The sequence below is a fragment of the Podarcis cretensis genome, assembly GCF_951804945.1.
Source record: "Podarcis cretensis genome assembly, chromosome: 11".
Classification (NCBI taxonomy): Eukaryota; Metazoa; Chordata; class Lepidosauria; order Squamata; family Lacertidae; genus Podarcis; species Podarcis cretensis.
The window spans coordinates 620713-634787 of NC_137180.1; the positions used below are offsets into that span (position 1 = coordinate 620713).

At 39.4% G+C, this 14075-nt stretch overlaps 1 protein-coding gene across 4 annotated transcripts in view; it reads right to left on the reverse strand.

Annotated features, from left to right (window-relative positions):
- DOCK8 (dedicator of cytokinesis 8) overlaps positions 1 to 14075 on the reverse strand; it is a 165791-nt gene that overhangs the window by 107400 nt on the left and 44316 nt on the right. For all 4 annotated transcript variants that reach the window (XM_079995976.1, XM_079995975.1, XM_079995974.1 and 1 more), the window contains 2 exons: positions 12265 to 12404; positions 12 to 105 (listed from right to left, as the gene is read on the reverse strand). In XM_079995976.1, coding sequence (XP_079852102.1) covers positions 12 to 105; positions 12265 to 12404 — 234 coding nt within the window. The remainder of the gene's footprint in view (positions 1 to 11; positions 106 to 12264; positions 12405 to 14075) is intronic.

Sequence of the window (14075 nt, forward strand, 5' to 3'; positions counted from 1 at the left end):
ATTAAAAGTACCTGGTATAGATTTCACTCTTCTCTGCAAAGAAGACGATCTCTTGTAATCAGCTAAGAACTTGAATAAGTCTTCATCAGTCAGCCGATCTCCTTCCTGTAAACAGCAAGAAATTTGATAACAGTCTCACGATTATATATATAATCAAATATTTTCTTTTGCAGCTAACTGTATATGAAACACTATGACATTATGGCCCCTTCATGGATCACTGCCTTGCCGTGGCGAAGGGGCTTGAAGAACTCAGAGAAGCTATGAACTATGCCATGCAGGGCACCCACGATGGACAGGTCATAGTGGAGAGTTTTGACCAAACGTGATCCACCTGGAGTAGGAATCGGCAAGCCATTCCAATATCCCTGCCAAGAAAACTCCATGGACAAAGACAACAGGCATATAAAAGGTATGATGCTGGAAGATGAGCCCCTCAGGTCGGAAGGCGTCCAACATGCTACTGAGGAAGAGCGGTGGACAAGTACAAGTAGATTCAGAGCTGATGAAGCGTCTGGGCTAAAGCCGAAAGGTCGCTCAGTTGCGGATATGCCTGGAAGCGAAAGGAAAGTCCAATGCTGTAAAGAAAAATCTTGCATAGGAACCTGGAATGTAAGAATCATGAACCTGGGTAAGTTGGATGTGGTCAAAAATGAGATGGCAAAAATAAAGTGGGTAAGTTGGAGTGACAGGCAAATGAGATGGGTAAGTTGGATGTGGTCAAAAATGAGATGGCAAGTGAACAGCTGGCTTCGCAAATGGTGTAAACAGGAACGGTTTGGCTTCTTAGATCACGGACTACAGTTTCTTGAAGATGGACTTCTGGCAAGCGATGGGCTGCACCTCACAACGGTTGGGAGGAATGTTTTTGCCAAAAATCTCAGAAACCTCATCAGGAGGGCTTTAAACTGACTAATGTGGGGACTTCCGGTGGAGCACGAACCCGACACAAGCGAGGGATTTTTCCCGGGAGGAAACCCTAGCTATTTCGGCCGAAAAGGGAGGTTTTTTGGGCTAAAAAACCTCCCGATAATCCTCTGGTGGGTGTCCAGAGGTCCAGGTTCCCGGCGGTGCCGTTTAGCTGCCCGTCCGGCCGTCAGGTAGCCTCCGAAAAGGAGGTGAAGAGTACGGCGGAACGGACAGCTGGCTATCGGGAAGCCATTGCTGCGGCTGAATAGCGAAGCCTCGAGCTTGTGGGGGACAGCGCGCCACTCTCAACACTAAGAAATTCGGACTTGAATCTATAATCTGGAAAATCTGATCACGAATTTAAGAGAAATCTTGAATTATTAAAGAGAAGATTCCGAGTTCAGCGATCGTTTGGAGTCTACAAAGACGCAGAACGGTATGCAGAGCCAGAAAACAAAAGTGAGTTGCCGCTAGCGGCTATTGTTTCTGTTTCCCCCTAACTTTTAGAAACTGTTTCAAATAAGTAAAAAGGCAAAAGTAACTCTATTATAAGAAGGAGAGGAAAGGAGAACATCAAGGGGGAACGGAGGTGAGCTTTGAGACAAAGTGAAGGTCTTAGATGTAACTGAGGAATAAACTCTTATGCTAATAAACTGAAGAATAAGCTTTCACGTTAAAGAAGAACCAGTGACACCATTTTAATTGACTTTCCAGGGTATTTTGGCAGGAGAAAGCAAAGTTTGGATTTGATCTCAGTGTCTTTTTGGTGGGTTTTGGAACCTTTTATACTATTTCCTCTTTTTTTTCCTCTTTTTGATTTGGATTGCAAACTGTAGAAAATTTTGATTTTGATTTGGACTGCAAACTGCAGAAAAGTTGAAGTGAGGACCAAACTTTGACCCCCCTAATGGATGGAATGTAATATTACAAGTTGTTTTTCTGGAATTTTTTGCTGTTGATAGCATATGTTAGGGTTTGAGAAAGAACTGCTTCCCACGGGATCTCCTCTTTTTGGATATTTCTCCTTTTTCTCCTTTTTGAGTTTATAAAAATCAGTTAAACTTATAAAAATTTCTCCATAGGCTTAATAAATATTCACAGAGAGGTTGGATTAAAAAATTGGGATTACAATTGGAACTTTATTTGGAGACTCTGCATTTTCCTTGGATTATAATCGTGATTCCCAATTGGATTATAACATATTTACCTCTTTGGCAACCTGCGGATTAGCCCGAGTGGGGGCAAGAAGATAAATTTTTTTTACCAACAATTGGATCCCCTCCATTTATTGATAATTGGATTTCGTTTTTTCTCTTTTTGTCTTTCGGCAGTGGAAGTGACTCTGGTTACAAAGTGGGCTTTTATACCAAATTTACCACATTGTTATAAAAACTTTGGACTATTATTTGGACTATTTGGACTATTTGGAAATTGTATGTTTGTATTCTGATTATATTTGCTATTTGGTCTATTGAGATAACATATATCATTGGGTTAGTTGGAATTTAAGAAGATGTCTCATTTGCCGAAAAAGGGGGCAGAGGGGGGGACTCCAACGGATAGGAGAGCTTCAAAGCAGGAAACAGAGTTCAGATCAGAAATACTGAAAATGTTCGCAGAAATAAAACAAAGTGAGAAAAATTTGGAGACAAAATTAGAACAGGTAGATAATAAAATCGGAAAAATGGACAGAAAAATTGACGAGACAGTTAATGAACTGAAAGGACAGATCAAAGAGGTATCAAAAAAAGTGGATGAGGGACTAAAGAGGACAAAACAGGAGATGAAGGAGATGAAGCGGGAAGAGGAGAAGATAAAGAGTGAGATGGTGGAGTTAAATAAAGCACAAGAAGATATAAAAGACTCTATTGCTATGAATGAACTGAGACAGAGGGAAGTAAACTTAAGGCTGAGACAAGTTCCGGAGGTACAGAATTAAAATATAAAAGAGAAATTAACAAAGGAAATTGTGCAGTGGCTGGGGCTGCCAGCAGAAGATGTTGCAAAAACAATACAAAATGCATTCAGAATGAAAATAAGAACAAGCAAAACAAAGAAGTTTCCAGGCGATTGTCTGGTTACATTTAAGGATAGAGAGATGAGAAATATGATTCTGCAAAGAAATAGAGAGAAAAGACTCTACATAGATGGGAATTACATAATCATCTTTAAAGATATACCGATAAGGCTGTTGAAACGAAGAGAAGCTTACAAACCACTGGTGCAAATTCTTAAGAAAAACAAGATAGATTTCAGATGGGAATTCCCCGAAGGAGTCTCGTTCTTTTACAAAGGTGTGAAAAGAAGACTGACCAGTTCTGAAGAAATAGGAAAATTTCTGAGGAGATACAAAGAACTACAGATGGGAGAGGAAGAGACCAAGGGAGCAGAGGGAGGACCAGGATCAAAGGGGGAATCTGAATTAGGAGAAGAAGAGGACCAAAACGGGGAAAGTTCGCAAGAAGAGGAAGAGGAAGAAGAAGAGGTAGATAGATTGTAAATTAAAAATTAAATTTATTTAATCGGAAGAAAAATGGCGTTGAAATTATGGAATTGGAACATTAATGGGATGAATGACAAGAAGAAACGAAATAGAATTGAACAATTTCTAAAAAAGAAAAATTTAGATGTTATTTGTTTACAAGAAACTCATGTGGCAAAAAGACACAGAAAAATTCTGATCAATAAAAGATTAGGGAATGAATTCATATCCTCGGATAAAGAGAAAAAAAGAGGTGTTGTTTTATACATCAAAAATAAAATTGAATCTCACCAATTATTCAAAGATGAAGAAGGGAGAATCATAGCTGTCCAAATTAAATGGCAAGGCGAGAAATTAATAATTGTCGGGATCTACGCACCAAATGGAAACAAGACTGATTTCTACAGATCATTGGAGGAAAAATTATTTGAGTATATGGACCAAAAATTTGTAATAATGGGAGATATGAATGGTGTGGTATCATTGGAAATGGATAGGTTAAGAGAGGCAAAGAATAAAGAAGGGAAATTGCCCAAGACATTTTTTACGATGATGAAGAACTGTAATTTGATTGATATCTGGAGACTTAGGCACCCCTTGGAGAAGCAATTTACTCATTACTCAGAACCGAATCAGTCAATGTCAAGAATAGATCAAATATGGGTTTCGAACGAACTGACACCAAGAATCCAACAAATTGAAATACAAGCCAGAGTGATCTCAGACCACAATCCCATAGAATTGGAGTTAAAAGGCTTTGAAGAGAGATCATTTAGGTGGCGATTGAATGATAATTTATGGGACGATCAGAAGATAGTCGAAAAAGCGCAAAAGAAATTATCTGAATATTTTATGGATAATGTGGACAAAGGCACAAAAATGAGTATTGTTTGGGATGCAAGCAAAGCAGTAATGAGAGGTTTGCTGATTCAACAAAATGCATTGAAGAAAAACAATAAGGAAAAAAGGATAAAAGAAATCTCAAGACAGATCATGGACTATGAGCAAAAACTGATCAAAAAACCCAACAATTTGAAAATAAAGCAGGAAATAAAGACTTTACAAACACAATTTGCGATGATAATAAACAAAGAAGTTGAGTGGAACATTAAAAGGTTAAGACAGAAAAACTTTGAATCAGCAAATAAATCAGGAAAATGGCTTGCGTGGCAATTGGAAAAAAGAAAGGAGCAGAATACAATTAACAAAATCAAGATAAATGGAGAAGAGACAGCCGACCCGAAAGAAATAAGAAAAGGATTATTGGACTTTTATAAGCAATTATATAAAAATAAAGAAAGGAACAATAAGAAGAAAATAGAAAGATATCTAAGAGAGAAAATGGTGCAAAAGATCCCGACAGACCAAAAAGACCAGCTGAATGCCCCAATAGAAAAAGAAGAAGTTAAAGAAGTGATAAAGGAATTGAAAAGAGGGAAAGCCCCAGGCCCGGACGGGTTCACATCTAGTTATTATAAAGAAATGAAAGGGGTGCTGACGACTCCATTGACCGTCGTTATGAACAATATCTTAAAAGAAGGAGACATCCCAGAAACGTGGAAAGAAGCATACATAACATTAATCCCAAAACAAGACTCTGATTTAACACAAGTTAAAAACTACAGGCCTATCTCACTTCTGAACACAGATTATAAGATCTTTGCAGGAATCCTAGCGAAGAGACTGAAAAAGATATTAATAAAGATTATTCACAAAGACCAAGCAGGTTTCCTACCAGGCAGACAACTGAGAGATAATATAAGAAATATAATTAATGTCATAGAATATCTGTCTGATAGGTGTGACAAACCAGCGATTTTAATGTTTGTGGACGCAGAAAAGGCCTTCGACAATATAATTTGGGAATTTATGTTGAAAAATTTAGAACATATGGAGGTTGGACAAGAGTTTTTCAATGGCATAAAGGCAATCTATACAGAACAGAGAGCAAAATTGATAGTGAACAATGTTATTACTGAAGATATAAAAATATCTAAAGGAACAAGACAAGGTTGTCCACTATCGCCATTGTTATTCATAACGTTCTGGAAGTCTTCTTAAATGCAATTAGACAAAACAAGCAAATAAAAGGGGTAACAGTAGGTCAAAATGAGTACAAAGTTAAAGCCTTTGCCGATGATTTGGTACTGACTATGGAAGAACCAACAGAAAGTATAGAGGAGGTATTGGATGAGATGGACCAATTTGGTATGGTGGCAGGATTCAGACTGAACAAAAGAAAGACAAAAATGATTGTAAAAAATATGGATCAAAATATGATTGAATTAATGCAACAACGAACAGAGATAGAGGTGGTGAAAAAGGTGAAATATGTGGGAATTTAGGTAACAGCCAAGAATATTGATTTATACCAAAATAATTATATCCCGGTTTGGAAGGGAATAAAGAAGGATCTGGAGGTGTGGGCCAGAATGAAATTATCATTTTGGGGAAGAATTTCCACGATAAAAATGACGGTGCTACCAAAGATGTTATTTCTATTTCAGACCATACCCATACTAAAGGGTATAGGAATTTTTAAAGAATGGCAAAAAGTGATTTCAAGGTATATCTGGCAGGGGAAGAAGCCTAGAATAAAATTTAAATTACTGACGGATGTAAAAGAAAGAGGAGGCTTCGCCCTGCCAGATATGAGACTGTATTATGAAGCAGCCTGTTTATGTTGGTTAAAAGAATGGATAAAGTTAGAAAATAATGAATTATTAGATCTTGAAGGATTTGATAACAGATTTGGGTGGCACGCGTATCTTTGGTGTGACAAAAAGAGGGTTCACAAAGGATTTGGAAACCACATCTTCAGGGGTTCTTTAATAGAGGTTTGGGAGAGATATAAAAATATATTGGAACCAAAAGTTCCACACTGGCTGTCCCCGTTAGAGGTAATAAGTGTGAAGAAGATTAATATGAGAAACAAATGGGCCACCTATGGGGAATTGGTAACTAATGAGGGAGGAAAATGGAAACTGAAGCCATATGAACAAGTTAAAGATTTAGTCTATGATTGGTTGCATCACTACCAAGTAAATGAAATATTTAAAAAAGATCTGAAGGAAAAGGGTTATGTGGAAAAGGAATCAAGTTTCCAAAAGGACATTATAAATAATGAGTATAAAACTCTGTCAAAAATGTATAAGATATTGCTGGAATGGAATACGAAAGATGAAGAGGTTAAATCGGTAATGATACAGTGGGCAAAGGATTTTGGGTACAATATTCAATTTGAAGATTGGGAAAAACTGTGGAAAGAGCATTTAAAATTTACGGCATGTACAACACTGAGGGAGAATGTGATGAAAATGTTTTACAGATGGTATATGACACCTGTAAAATTAGCAAAGATGTATAAGGTTGATAACAAATGTTGGAAGTGCAAAGACAAGGAAGGGACATTCTTTCATCAGTGGTGGGAATGTAAGAAAGTGAAAAGTTTTTGGGAAATGATATATAATGAGTTGAAAAAAATGTTAAGATATACTTTTGTGAAAAAACCCGAAGCTTTTCTTTTAGGTATTGTAGGAAAGGACATTAGAAGAAAGGACTGTAAGCTTTTCCAGTATGCGGTAACAGCAGCCAGAATCCTGTTGGCCCAGAAGTGGAAACAAGAGGAAATACCGACGATAGAAGAATGGAGACTAAAAATGACAGACTATGCAGAACTGGATAAATTAACTGGGAAAATCAGATATACTAAAGACCAAAAGTTCATCGAAGACTGGGGGAAATTTGTGGATTATCTGAAAAATATATGTGGTGTGAATACAACGCTAGTGGGATTTAAAGAGGCACTGTAAAAAAAGAAAATAAGTATTGTTTATTAGAAATAATGGGAGTAAGGAGGAAAAATGGCAATACGAAAGAAGGGAATGTGTATTAAAGGTATAACTACGGATGATTGTCAGAGACGCTGAAGGAAGTAAAAAAATAATTATGATTTGTTTATGCGGGATTAATTGAATAATCGGATGGAAATTTACAAAATGTATAACAATAAAAATTACTAAAAAAAAAAAATAAACTGACTAATGTGGGGGAGGGAGACAGTGCTCCTGAAGGTAGGAGTCTATCAATTGATGAAGATGATCATCCAAATGTCATAGACCAAATGGAGCAAACAGCACGAAGACCTAGTGGTGGGAGGAAAAAAATCCTTAAATAAGAGACACGGGGGAATGATTAATGGACTTCAATGTCTGTACACTAATGCGCAAAGCATGGGAAATAAACAAGATGAGCTTGAGCACTTGGTACAGCAAACTAAATATGACATAATAGGCATCACTGAAACCTGGTGGGATAAGTCCCACGACTGGAATGTAATAATGGAGGGATACAATCTATTTCAGAGAAACAGACCAGACAAGAAAGGAGGAGGAGTGGCGTTATATGTCAGGGATGTGTATACCTGTGAAGAGATCCAAGATTTAGAACCTCAAAGCCAAAGTGAGAGCATTTGGGTCAAAATTAAGGGAGAGAAGAATAACAGTGACCTCATTGTGGGAGTTTACTATAGATCCCCAAGCCAAACGGAGGACATAGATGATGCCTTCCTTGAACAGATGGCCAAGCATGCAAAAGGAAGGGAGATAGTAGTAATGGGGGACTTCAATTACGCGGATATTTGCTGGATGTCAAACTCAGCCAAGAGCATAAGGTCAAACAGATTCCTCACTGGCCTTGCAGACAACTTCGTTGTCCAGAAAGTGGGAGAAGCAACAAGAGGAACAGCCATTTTAGATCTGGTCCTAACCAATGTTGATGACCTGGTTAGTGGGGTAGAAGTGGAAGGATCATTAGGCGCGAGTGATCATGCTCTTCTGAAGTTTACTATACAGCGGAAAGGAGCAGCCAAGCATACTACGACTCAATTTCTTGACTTTAAGAAAGCCGACTTCATAAAACTTAGGGAAGTGCTGGGTGAGATCCCATGGACAGTAATACTAAAAGGAAAGGGAGTTCATGATGGCTGGGAGTTTGTTAAGAGGGAGATAGTAAAAGCACAACTTCAGGCAATACCAATGAGACGGAAACATGGAAGGTGCCTAAAGAAGCCAGGGTGGCTATCTAAAGAACTTTTAACTGAGTTAAGATTAAAAAAGGATGTGTACAAAAAATGGAAAAGGGGGGAAACCACCAAAGAGGAATTCAAACAAATAGCCAGCACGTGTAGACACAAAGTCAGAAAAGTTAAAGCACAGAATGAACTCAGGCTTGCTAGAGAGGTTAAAAGCAACAAAAAAGGCTTTTATGGGTATGTTCGTAGCAAAAGGAAGAAGAAAGAAACAGTGGGGTCACTCAGAGGAGAAGATGGTGAAATGCAAACAGGGGACACAGAAAGGGCTGAACTCCTCAATGCCTTCTTTGCCTCAGTCTTCTCCAATAAAGTAAACAATGCCCGACCTGAAGAATTTGGAGCAAATGATTCAGCAGAGGAAACACAGCCCAGAATAACTAAGGAGATAGTACAAGAATACTTGGCTAGTTTAGATGTATTCAAGTCTCCAGGGCCAGATGAACTGCATCCAAGAGTATTAAAAGAACTGGCAGATGTGATCTCAGAACCACTGGCAGTCATCTTTGAGAATTCCTGGAGAACAGGCGAAGTCCCGGCAGACTGGAGGAGGGCAAATGTTGTCCCTATTTTCAAAAAAGGGAAAAGAGAGGAACCAAATAATTACCGCCCAGTCAGTCTGACATCAATACCAGGGAAGATTCTGGAGCAGATCATTAAGCAAACAGTCTGTGAGCACCTAGAAAGGAATACTGTGATCACCAATAGTCAGCATGGATTTCTGAAAAATAAGTCATGTCAGACTAACCTGATCTCGTTTTTTGACAGAATTACAAGCCTGATAGATGAAGGGAACGCAGTGGATGTAGCCTACCTTGATTTCAGCAAGGCATTTGACAAGGTGCCCCATGATATTCTTGTAAAGAAGCTGGTAAAATGCGGTCTTGACTATGCTACCACTCAGTGGATTTGTAACTGGCTGACTGACCGAACCCAAAGGGTGCTCATCAATGGTTCCTCTTCATCCTGGAGAAGAGTGACTAGTGGGGTGCCACAGGGTTCTGTCTTGGGCCCGGTCTTATTCAACATCTTTATCAACGACTTGGATGATGGACTCAAGGGCATCCTGATCAAATTTGCAGATGACACCAAACTGGGAGGGGTGGCTAACACCCCAGAGGACAGGATCACACTTCAAAATGACCTTGACAGATTAGAGAACTGGGCCAAAACAAACAAGATGAATTTTAACAGGGAGAAATGTAAAGTATTGCACTTGGGCAAAAAAAATGAGAGGCACAAATACAAGATGGGTGTCACCTGGCTTGAGAGCAGTACATGTGAAAAGGATCTAGGAGTCTTGGTTGAGCACAAACTTGACATGAGCCAACAGTGTGAGGCGGCAGCTAAAAAAGCCAATGCAATTCTGGGCTGCATCAATAGGAGTATTGCATCTAGATCAAGGGAAGTAATAGTGCCACTGTATTCTGCTCTGGTCAGACCTCACCTGGAGTACTGTGGTCAGTTCTGGGCACCACAGTTCAAGAAGGACACTGACAAACTGGAACGTGTCCAGAGGAGGGCAACCAAAATGGTCAAAGGCCTGGAAACGAAGCCTTATGAGGAACGGCTAAGGGAGCTGGGCATGTTTAGCCTGGAGAAGAGGAGGTTAAGGGGTGATATGATAGCCATGTTCAAATATATAAAAGGATGTCACATAGAGGAGGGAGAAAGGTTGTTTTCTGCTGCTCCAGAGAAGTGGACACGGAGCAATGGTTCCACCTAAAGATTAGGAAGAACTTCCTGACAATAAGAGCTGTTTGACAGTGGAATTTGCTGCCAAGGAGTGTGGTGGAATCTCCTTCTTTGGAGGTCTTTAAGCAGAGGCTTGACAACCATATGTCAGGAGTGCTCTGATGGTGTTTCCTGCTTGGCAGGGGGTTGGACTTGATGGCCCTTGTGGTCTCTTCCAACTCTATGATTCTATGATTCTATTCTATGATTCTATGAAATATATAAAGGGTGTCACATAGAGGAGGGAGAAAGGTTGTTTTCTGCTGCTCCAGAGAAGCGGACACGGAGCAATGGTTCCAAACTACAAGAAAAAAGATTCCACCTAAAGATTAGGAAGAACTTCCTGACAGTAAGAGCTGTTTGACAGTGGAATTGGCTGCCAAGGAGTGTGGTGGAGTCTCCTTCTTTGGAGGTCTTTAAGCAGAGGCTTGACAACCATATGTCAGGAGTGCTCTGATGGTGTTTCCTGCTTGGCAGGGGGTTGGACTCGATGGCCCTTGTGGTCTCTTCCAACTCTATGATTCTATGATTCTATGAAAATTCATGGATTGTGGTCTGATAATGTTCTTGGCAATAGTTCTGGTTTTTTTTTACTCTTAATTCTAATTCTTTAGAGAGCCACATTGCATTAATTCTCGCACTACTTTCATACACATGTGAGAAGAATGTGAACTCTCTATCTAGAGGATGTTTGACTCTCCATACATCTATCAAATGTATGCCAAATAAAACAAACTTGTTGGGAGTCTCCCTTTTTTAGTCTCTTTTTTATAATTGTTCTCTCCATTTCAAGTGAAAACACCCTATTTAAATCACCTATTAAGATCATTTTTTGATCAGCATATTACAAAAAATATGTTTCCAAAGCTCAACAACTTCAATTCTAAAGAAAGCTCAATAACTGGGCGAAAATCCCCCCAAAAAGCTTCACTTCAATCCTAAAAAGTCAACTTGTTCACTTCATCAAATCTGGCCCTCTTTGAAAAAGTTTGGACATAAATTCCATTTAATAAGATTTTTCCACCTTGTACTACTATCTGTACTGCAATCACTCTTCCTTCCTCATCTTTTTTTTTAAAGGCTCAGATTGTGGTTTAATGTACAAAACCATGCCTCTTTTTTATTTGTCTGCTGTTATAAATTCCATTCCTGCAAGAAGATCCAACCCCTCCATTCTTAAGGAAATCAGCCCTGAGTGCTCACTGGAAGGACAGATCGTGAAGCTGAGACTCCAATACTTTGGCCACCTCATGAGAAGAGAAGACTCCCTGGAAAAGACCCTGATGTTGGGAAAGATGGAGGGCACAAGGAGAAGGGGACGACAAAGGACGAGATGGTTGGATAGTGTTCTCAAAGCTACCAGCATGAGTTTGACCAAACTGTGGAAGGCAGTGGAAGGCAGGAGTGCCTGGCGTGCTCTGGTCCATGGGGTCACGAAGAGTCGGACACAACTAAATGACCAAACAACAACATGACATAATGGGTGACTTAGGTTTGGTAGGTATCAATGTTCCATGTTCATGTTTATTATGTACCTTGATACTAATTATGTATCACTGTTAAATACAACTCACTTGTGTTCACTTACAAAAAGAAAAGAAATGCACAATCACAAAAACTAAACAAAATACAATATATTCAAAATTTTACTCATTTTGAAAGGTACATAATTTGAAAAAGTAGGTTTGATGGGAGCCAAGTTATTTTAACTGCCTTGACAGAGGAGAACTTTTGTCTACTCAAAATAAGTCCTACTGAATTCAATGGAGCTTATTCCCAGGGAAGTGGGGCTAAAGTTACAGCTCAAACAATTCATAATTCTGCAACAGAATTAAAAATGCTGAACTTTTTTTTGTTTTCAATATTTATTAGACAAGAAAAACTCAGAAACTGCATACTGGTATTTTCAATTTCCTCTACATTACTACCCAAAAATACAGTGGTAAAAGTACTCCTCTTACTTTTCATGTTATTTTGTTAGGCTACTTGTTTCTAGGTCACTGGAGGAGGGGAACCATAAAAATCTTGAAGATGTCAGTCTATACTATACCTGTTTAAAAAATGTGCTGAAAGTCAGAGTGGTGTTTTTGAAGGTTGGCAAGGCAGGAACATCCTCCAATCCAAGGCTTCTTTCAGAAAGTCTTCTACCTTGCATTGCCATTGATTTTCTGTCACCAGTGGACCCTTTGCCTTCAGAGAAAAAATTTCAAATGCATCTTAGTTTCAATAAAAAAAATGAATCACTTTACTATTGTTATGTTGCACACTTTCGGGATGTAAAAAACTGAAAGACCTCCTCATTTGCTTACATTTTCCATCACCTCATCTTGAAGCTGCAAGACATCACTTAATGCAGAATCAAACAATTGTATCCTATGTTTTAGCATGTGATAAGATTGGAAATTTTATTAACATATACATATATATATTTCTTAGAAGCAAGTGTTACATTTAAGTAGTATATAAATAAATAAAGAATATCACATACTTAATTCAAGAAAATTGTAAACACCTCCTGTCAGGGAAGAGTTAGAGTTAGAAGTTTCCAGTTTCCCAGAGGGAGAATGTTTTCCCCAAGGGGGGGAGGAGAGCAGTGAATCTAACAGAAGAGAGCAACAGGAACAACAGGGAGGACAGGATGTTCCCAGGAAAGGCAAGGGTTAAGTCCTATCTCCTGTTGCTTCATCTGCAGAAAACCAGGGCATCTAGCACGACAATGTCGCAATCGTAAAGGATGGGAGTCTCTATCTGGAGCAGACATGGGAGGAGACAATTGCCTAAAGGAACTGCATCAGGGAAACGAATGTCCCTGGCTGGAAATGGGAGCTTGCAGCCGGGTGGAGGAGCAATAGAAGGCTCTCACGCGGAACCACCTATCCCAGGACTAATGGTGAAGGTGCAACTACAACTTCCCAATGGACACAGGGTCCAGGTAGAGGCGATGTTAGACTCAGGAGCGTCAGCAGATTTCATAGACCAGAAATTGGTACAGGAACACAAAATCTCTTTGTTACCTTTAAATTTCCCACTGTGAGTGAAAACAATCAATGGCAGACCACTACTTTCAGGAGAAGTGACTTACAAGACTCTACCAATGAAAATGGATATGAGAAAGAGACCAGGGCATTTCATGTGACCAAACTAGCTGGCCACCCGATGGTGCTGGGCATGAGTTGGCTCAATCGTCACAATCCGGTGATTGCCTGGCATCAAAGGTCTTTGGTTTTTTGTTTGATCTATTGTATGACACATTGTTTGGGGCAAAAGGGAAAAATCTTGGTGGAAGTAATGGGAACAGAGGTGGAAGGGAAGTTGATGGGGGATGAAAGTGAGATTCCATCACAATATATTGCTTATCGGGATGTTTTTTGTGAAAAAGAAGCAGATAAACTTCCACCACATAGGCCCTATGATTGCAAGATAGACCTAGTCCCTGGGGCACAGTTGCCACCAAGCAAGATATATGCCATATCAGAAGTAGACTCTGCAGCACTGAGGGAGTTCCTGCAAAAGAATTTGCAGAGAGGTTTTATTAGAGAGTCCACAGACTCAGGGGGTGCTCCCGTATTTTTTTCAAAAAGAAAGGGGAGGAAGGGGCACCAAGATTAGTATGTGACTTCAGAATCCTTAACAGCCAAATGAAGCCTCACGTGTGCCCACTGCCATGTATAGATGACCTCTTAGAGAGAGTAAGGTCAGCCAAAGTCTTTACCAAGCTTGAGCTACGAGGAGCATATAATCTGATAAGGGTCAGAGATGAGTGGAAAACCAGTTTTTGTACTAAGTATGGTGCGTTTGAATTCTTGGTAATGCCTTTTGGCTTGCAAAATGGCTCAGGGGTATTTCAAACCTTCATCAATC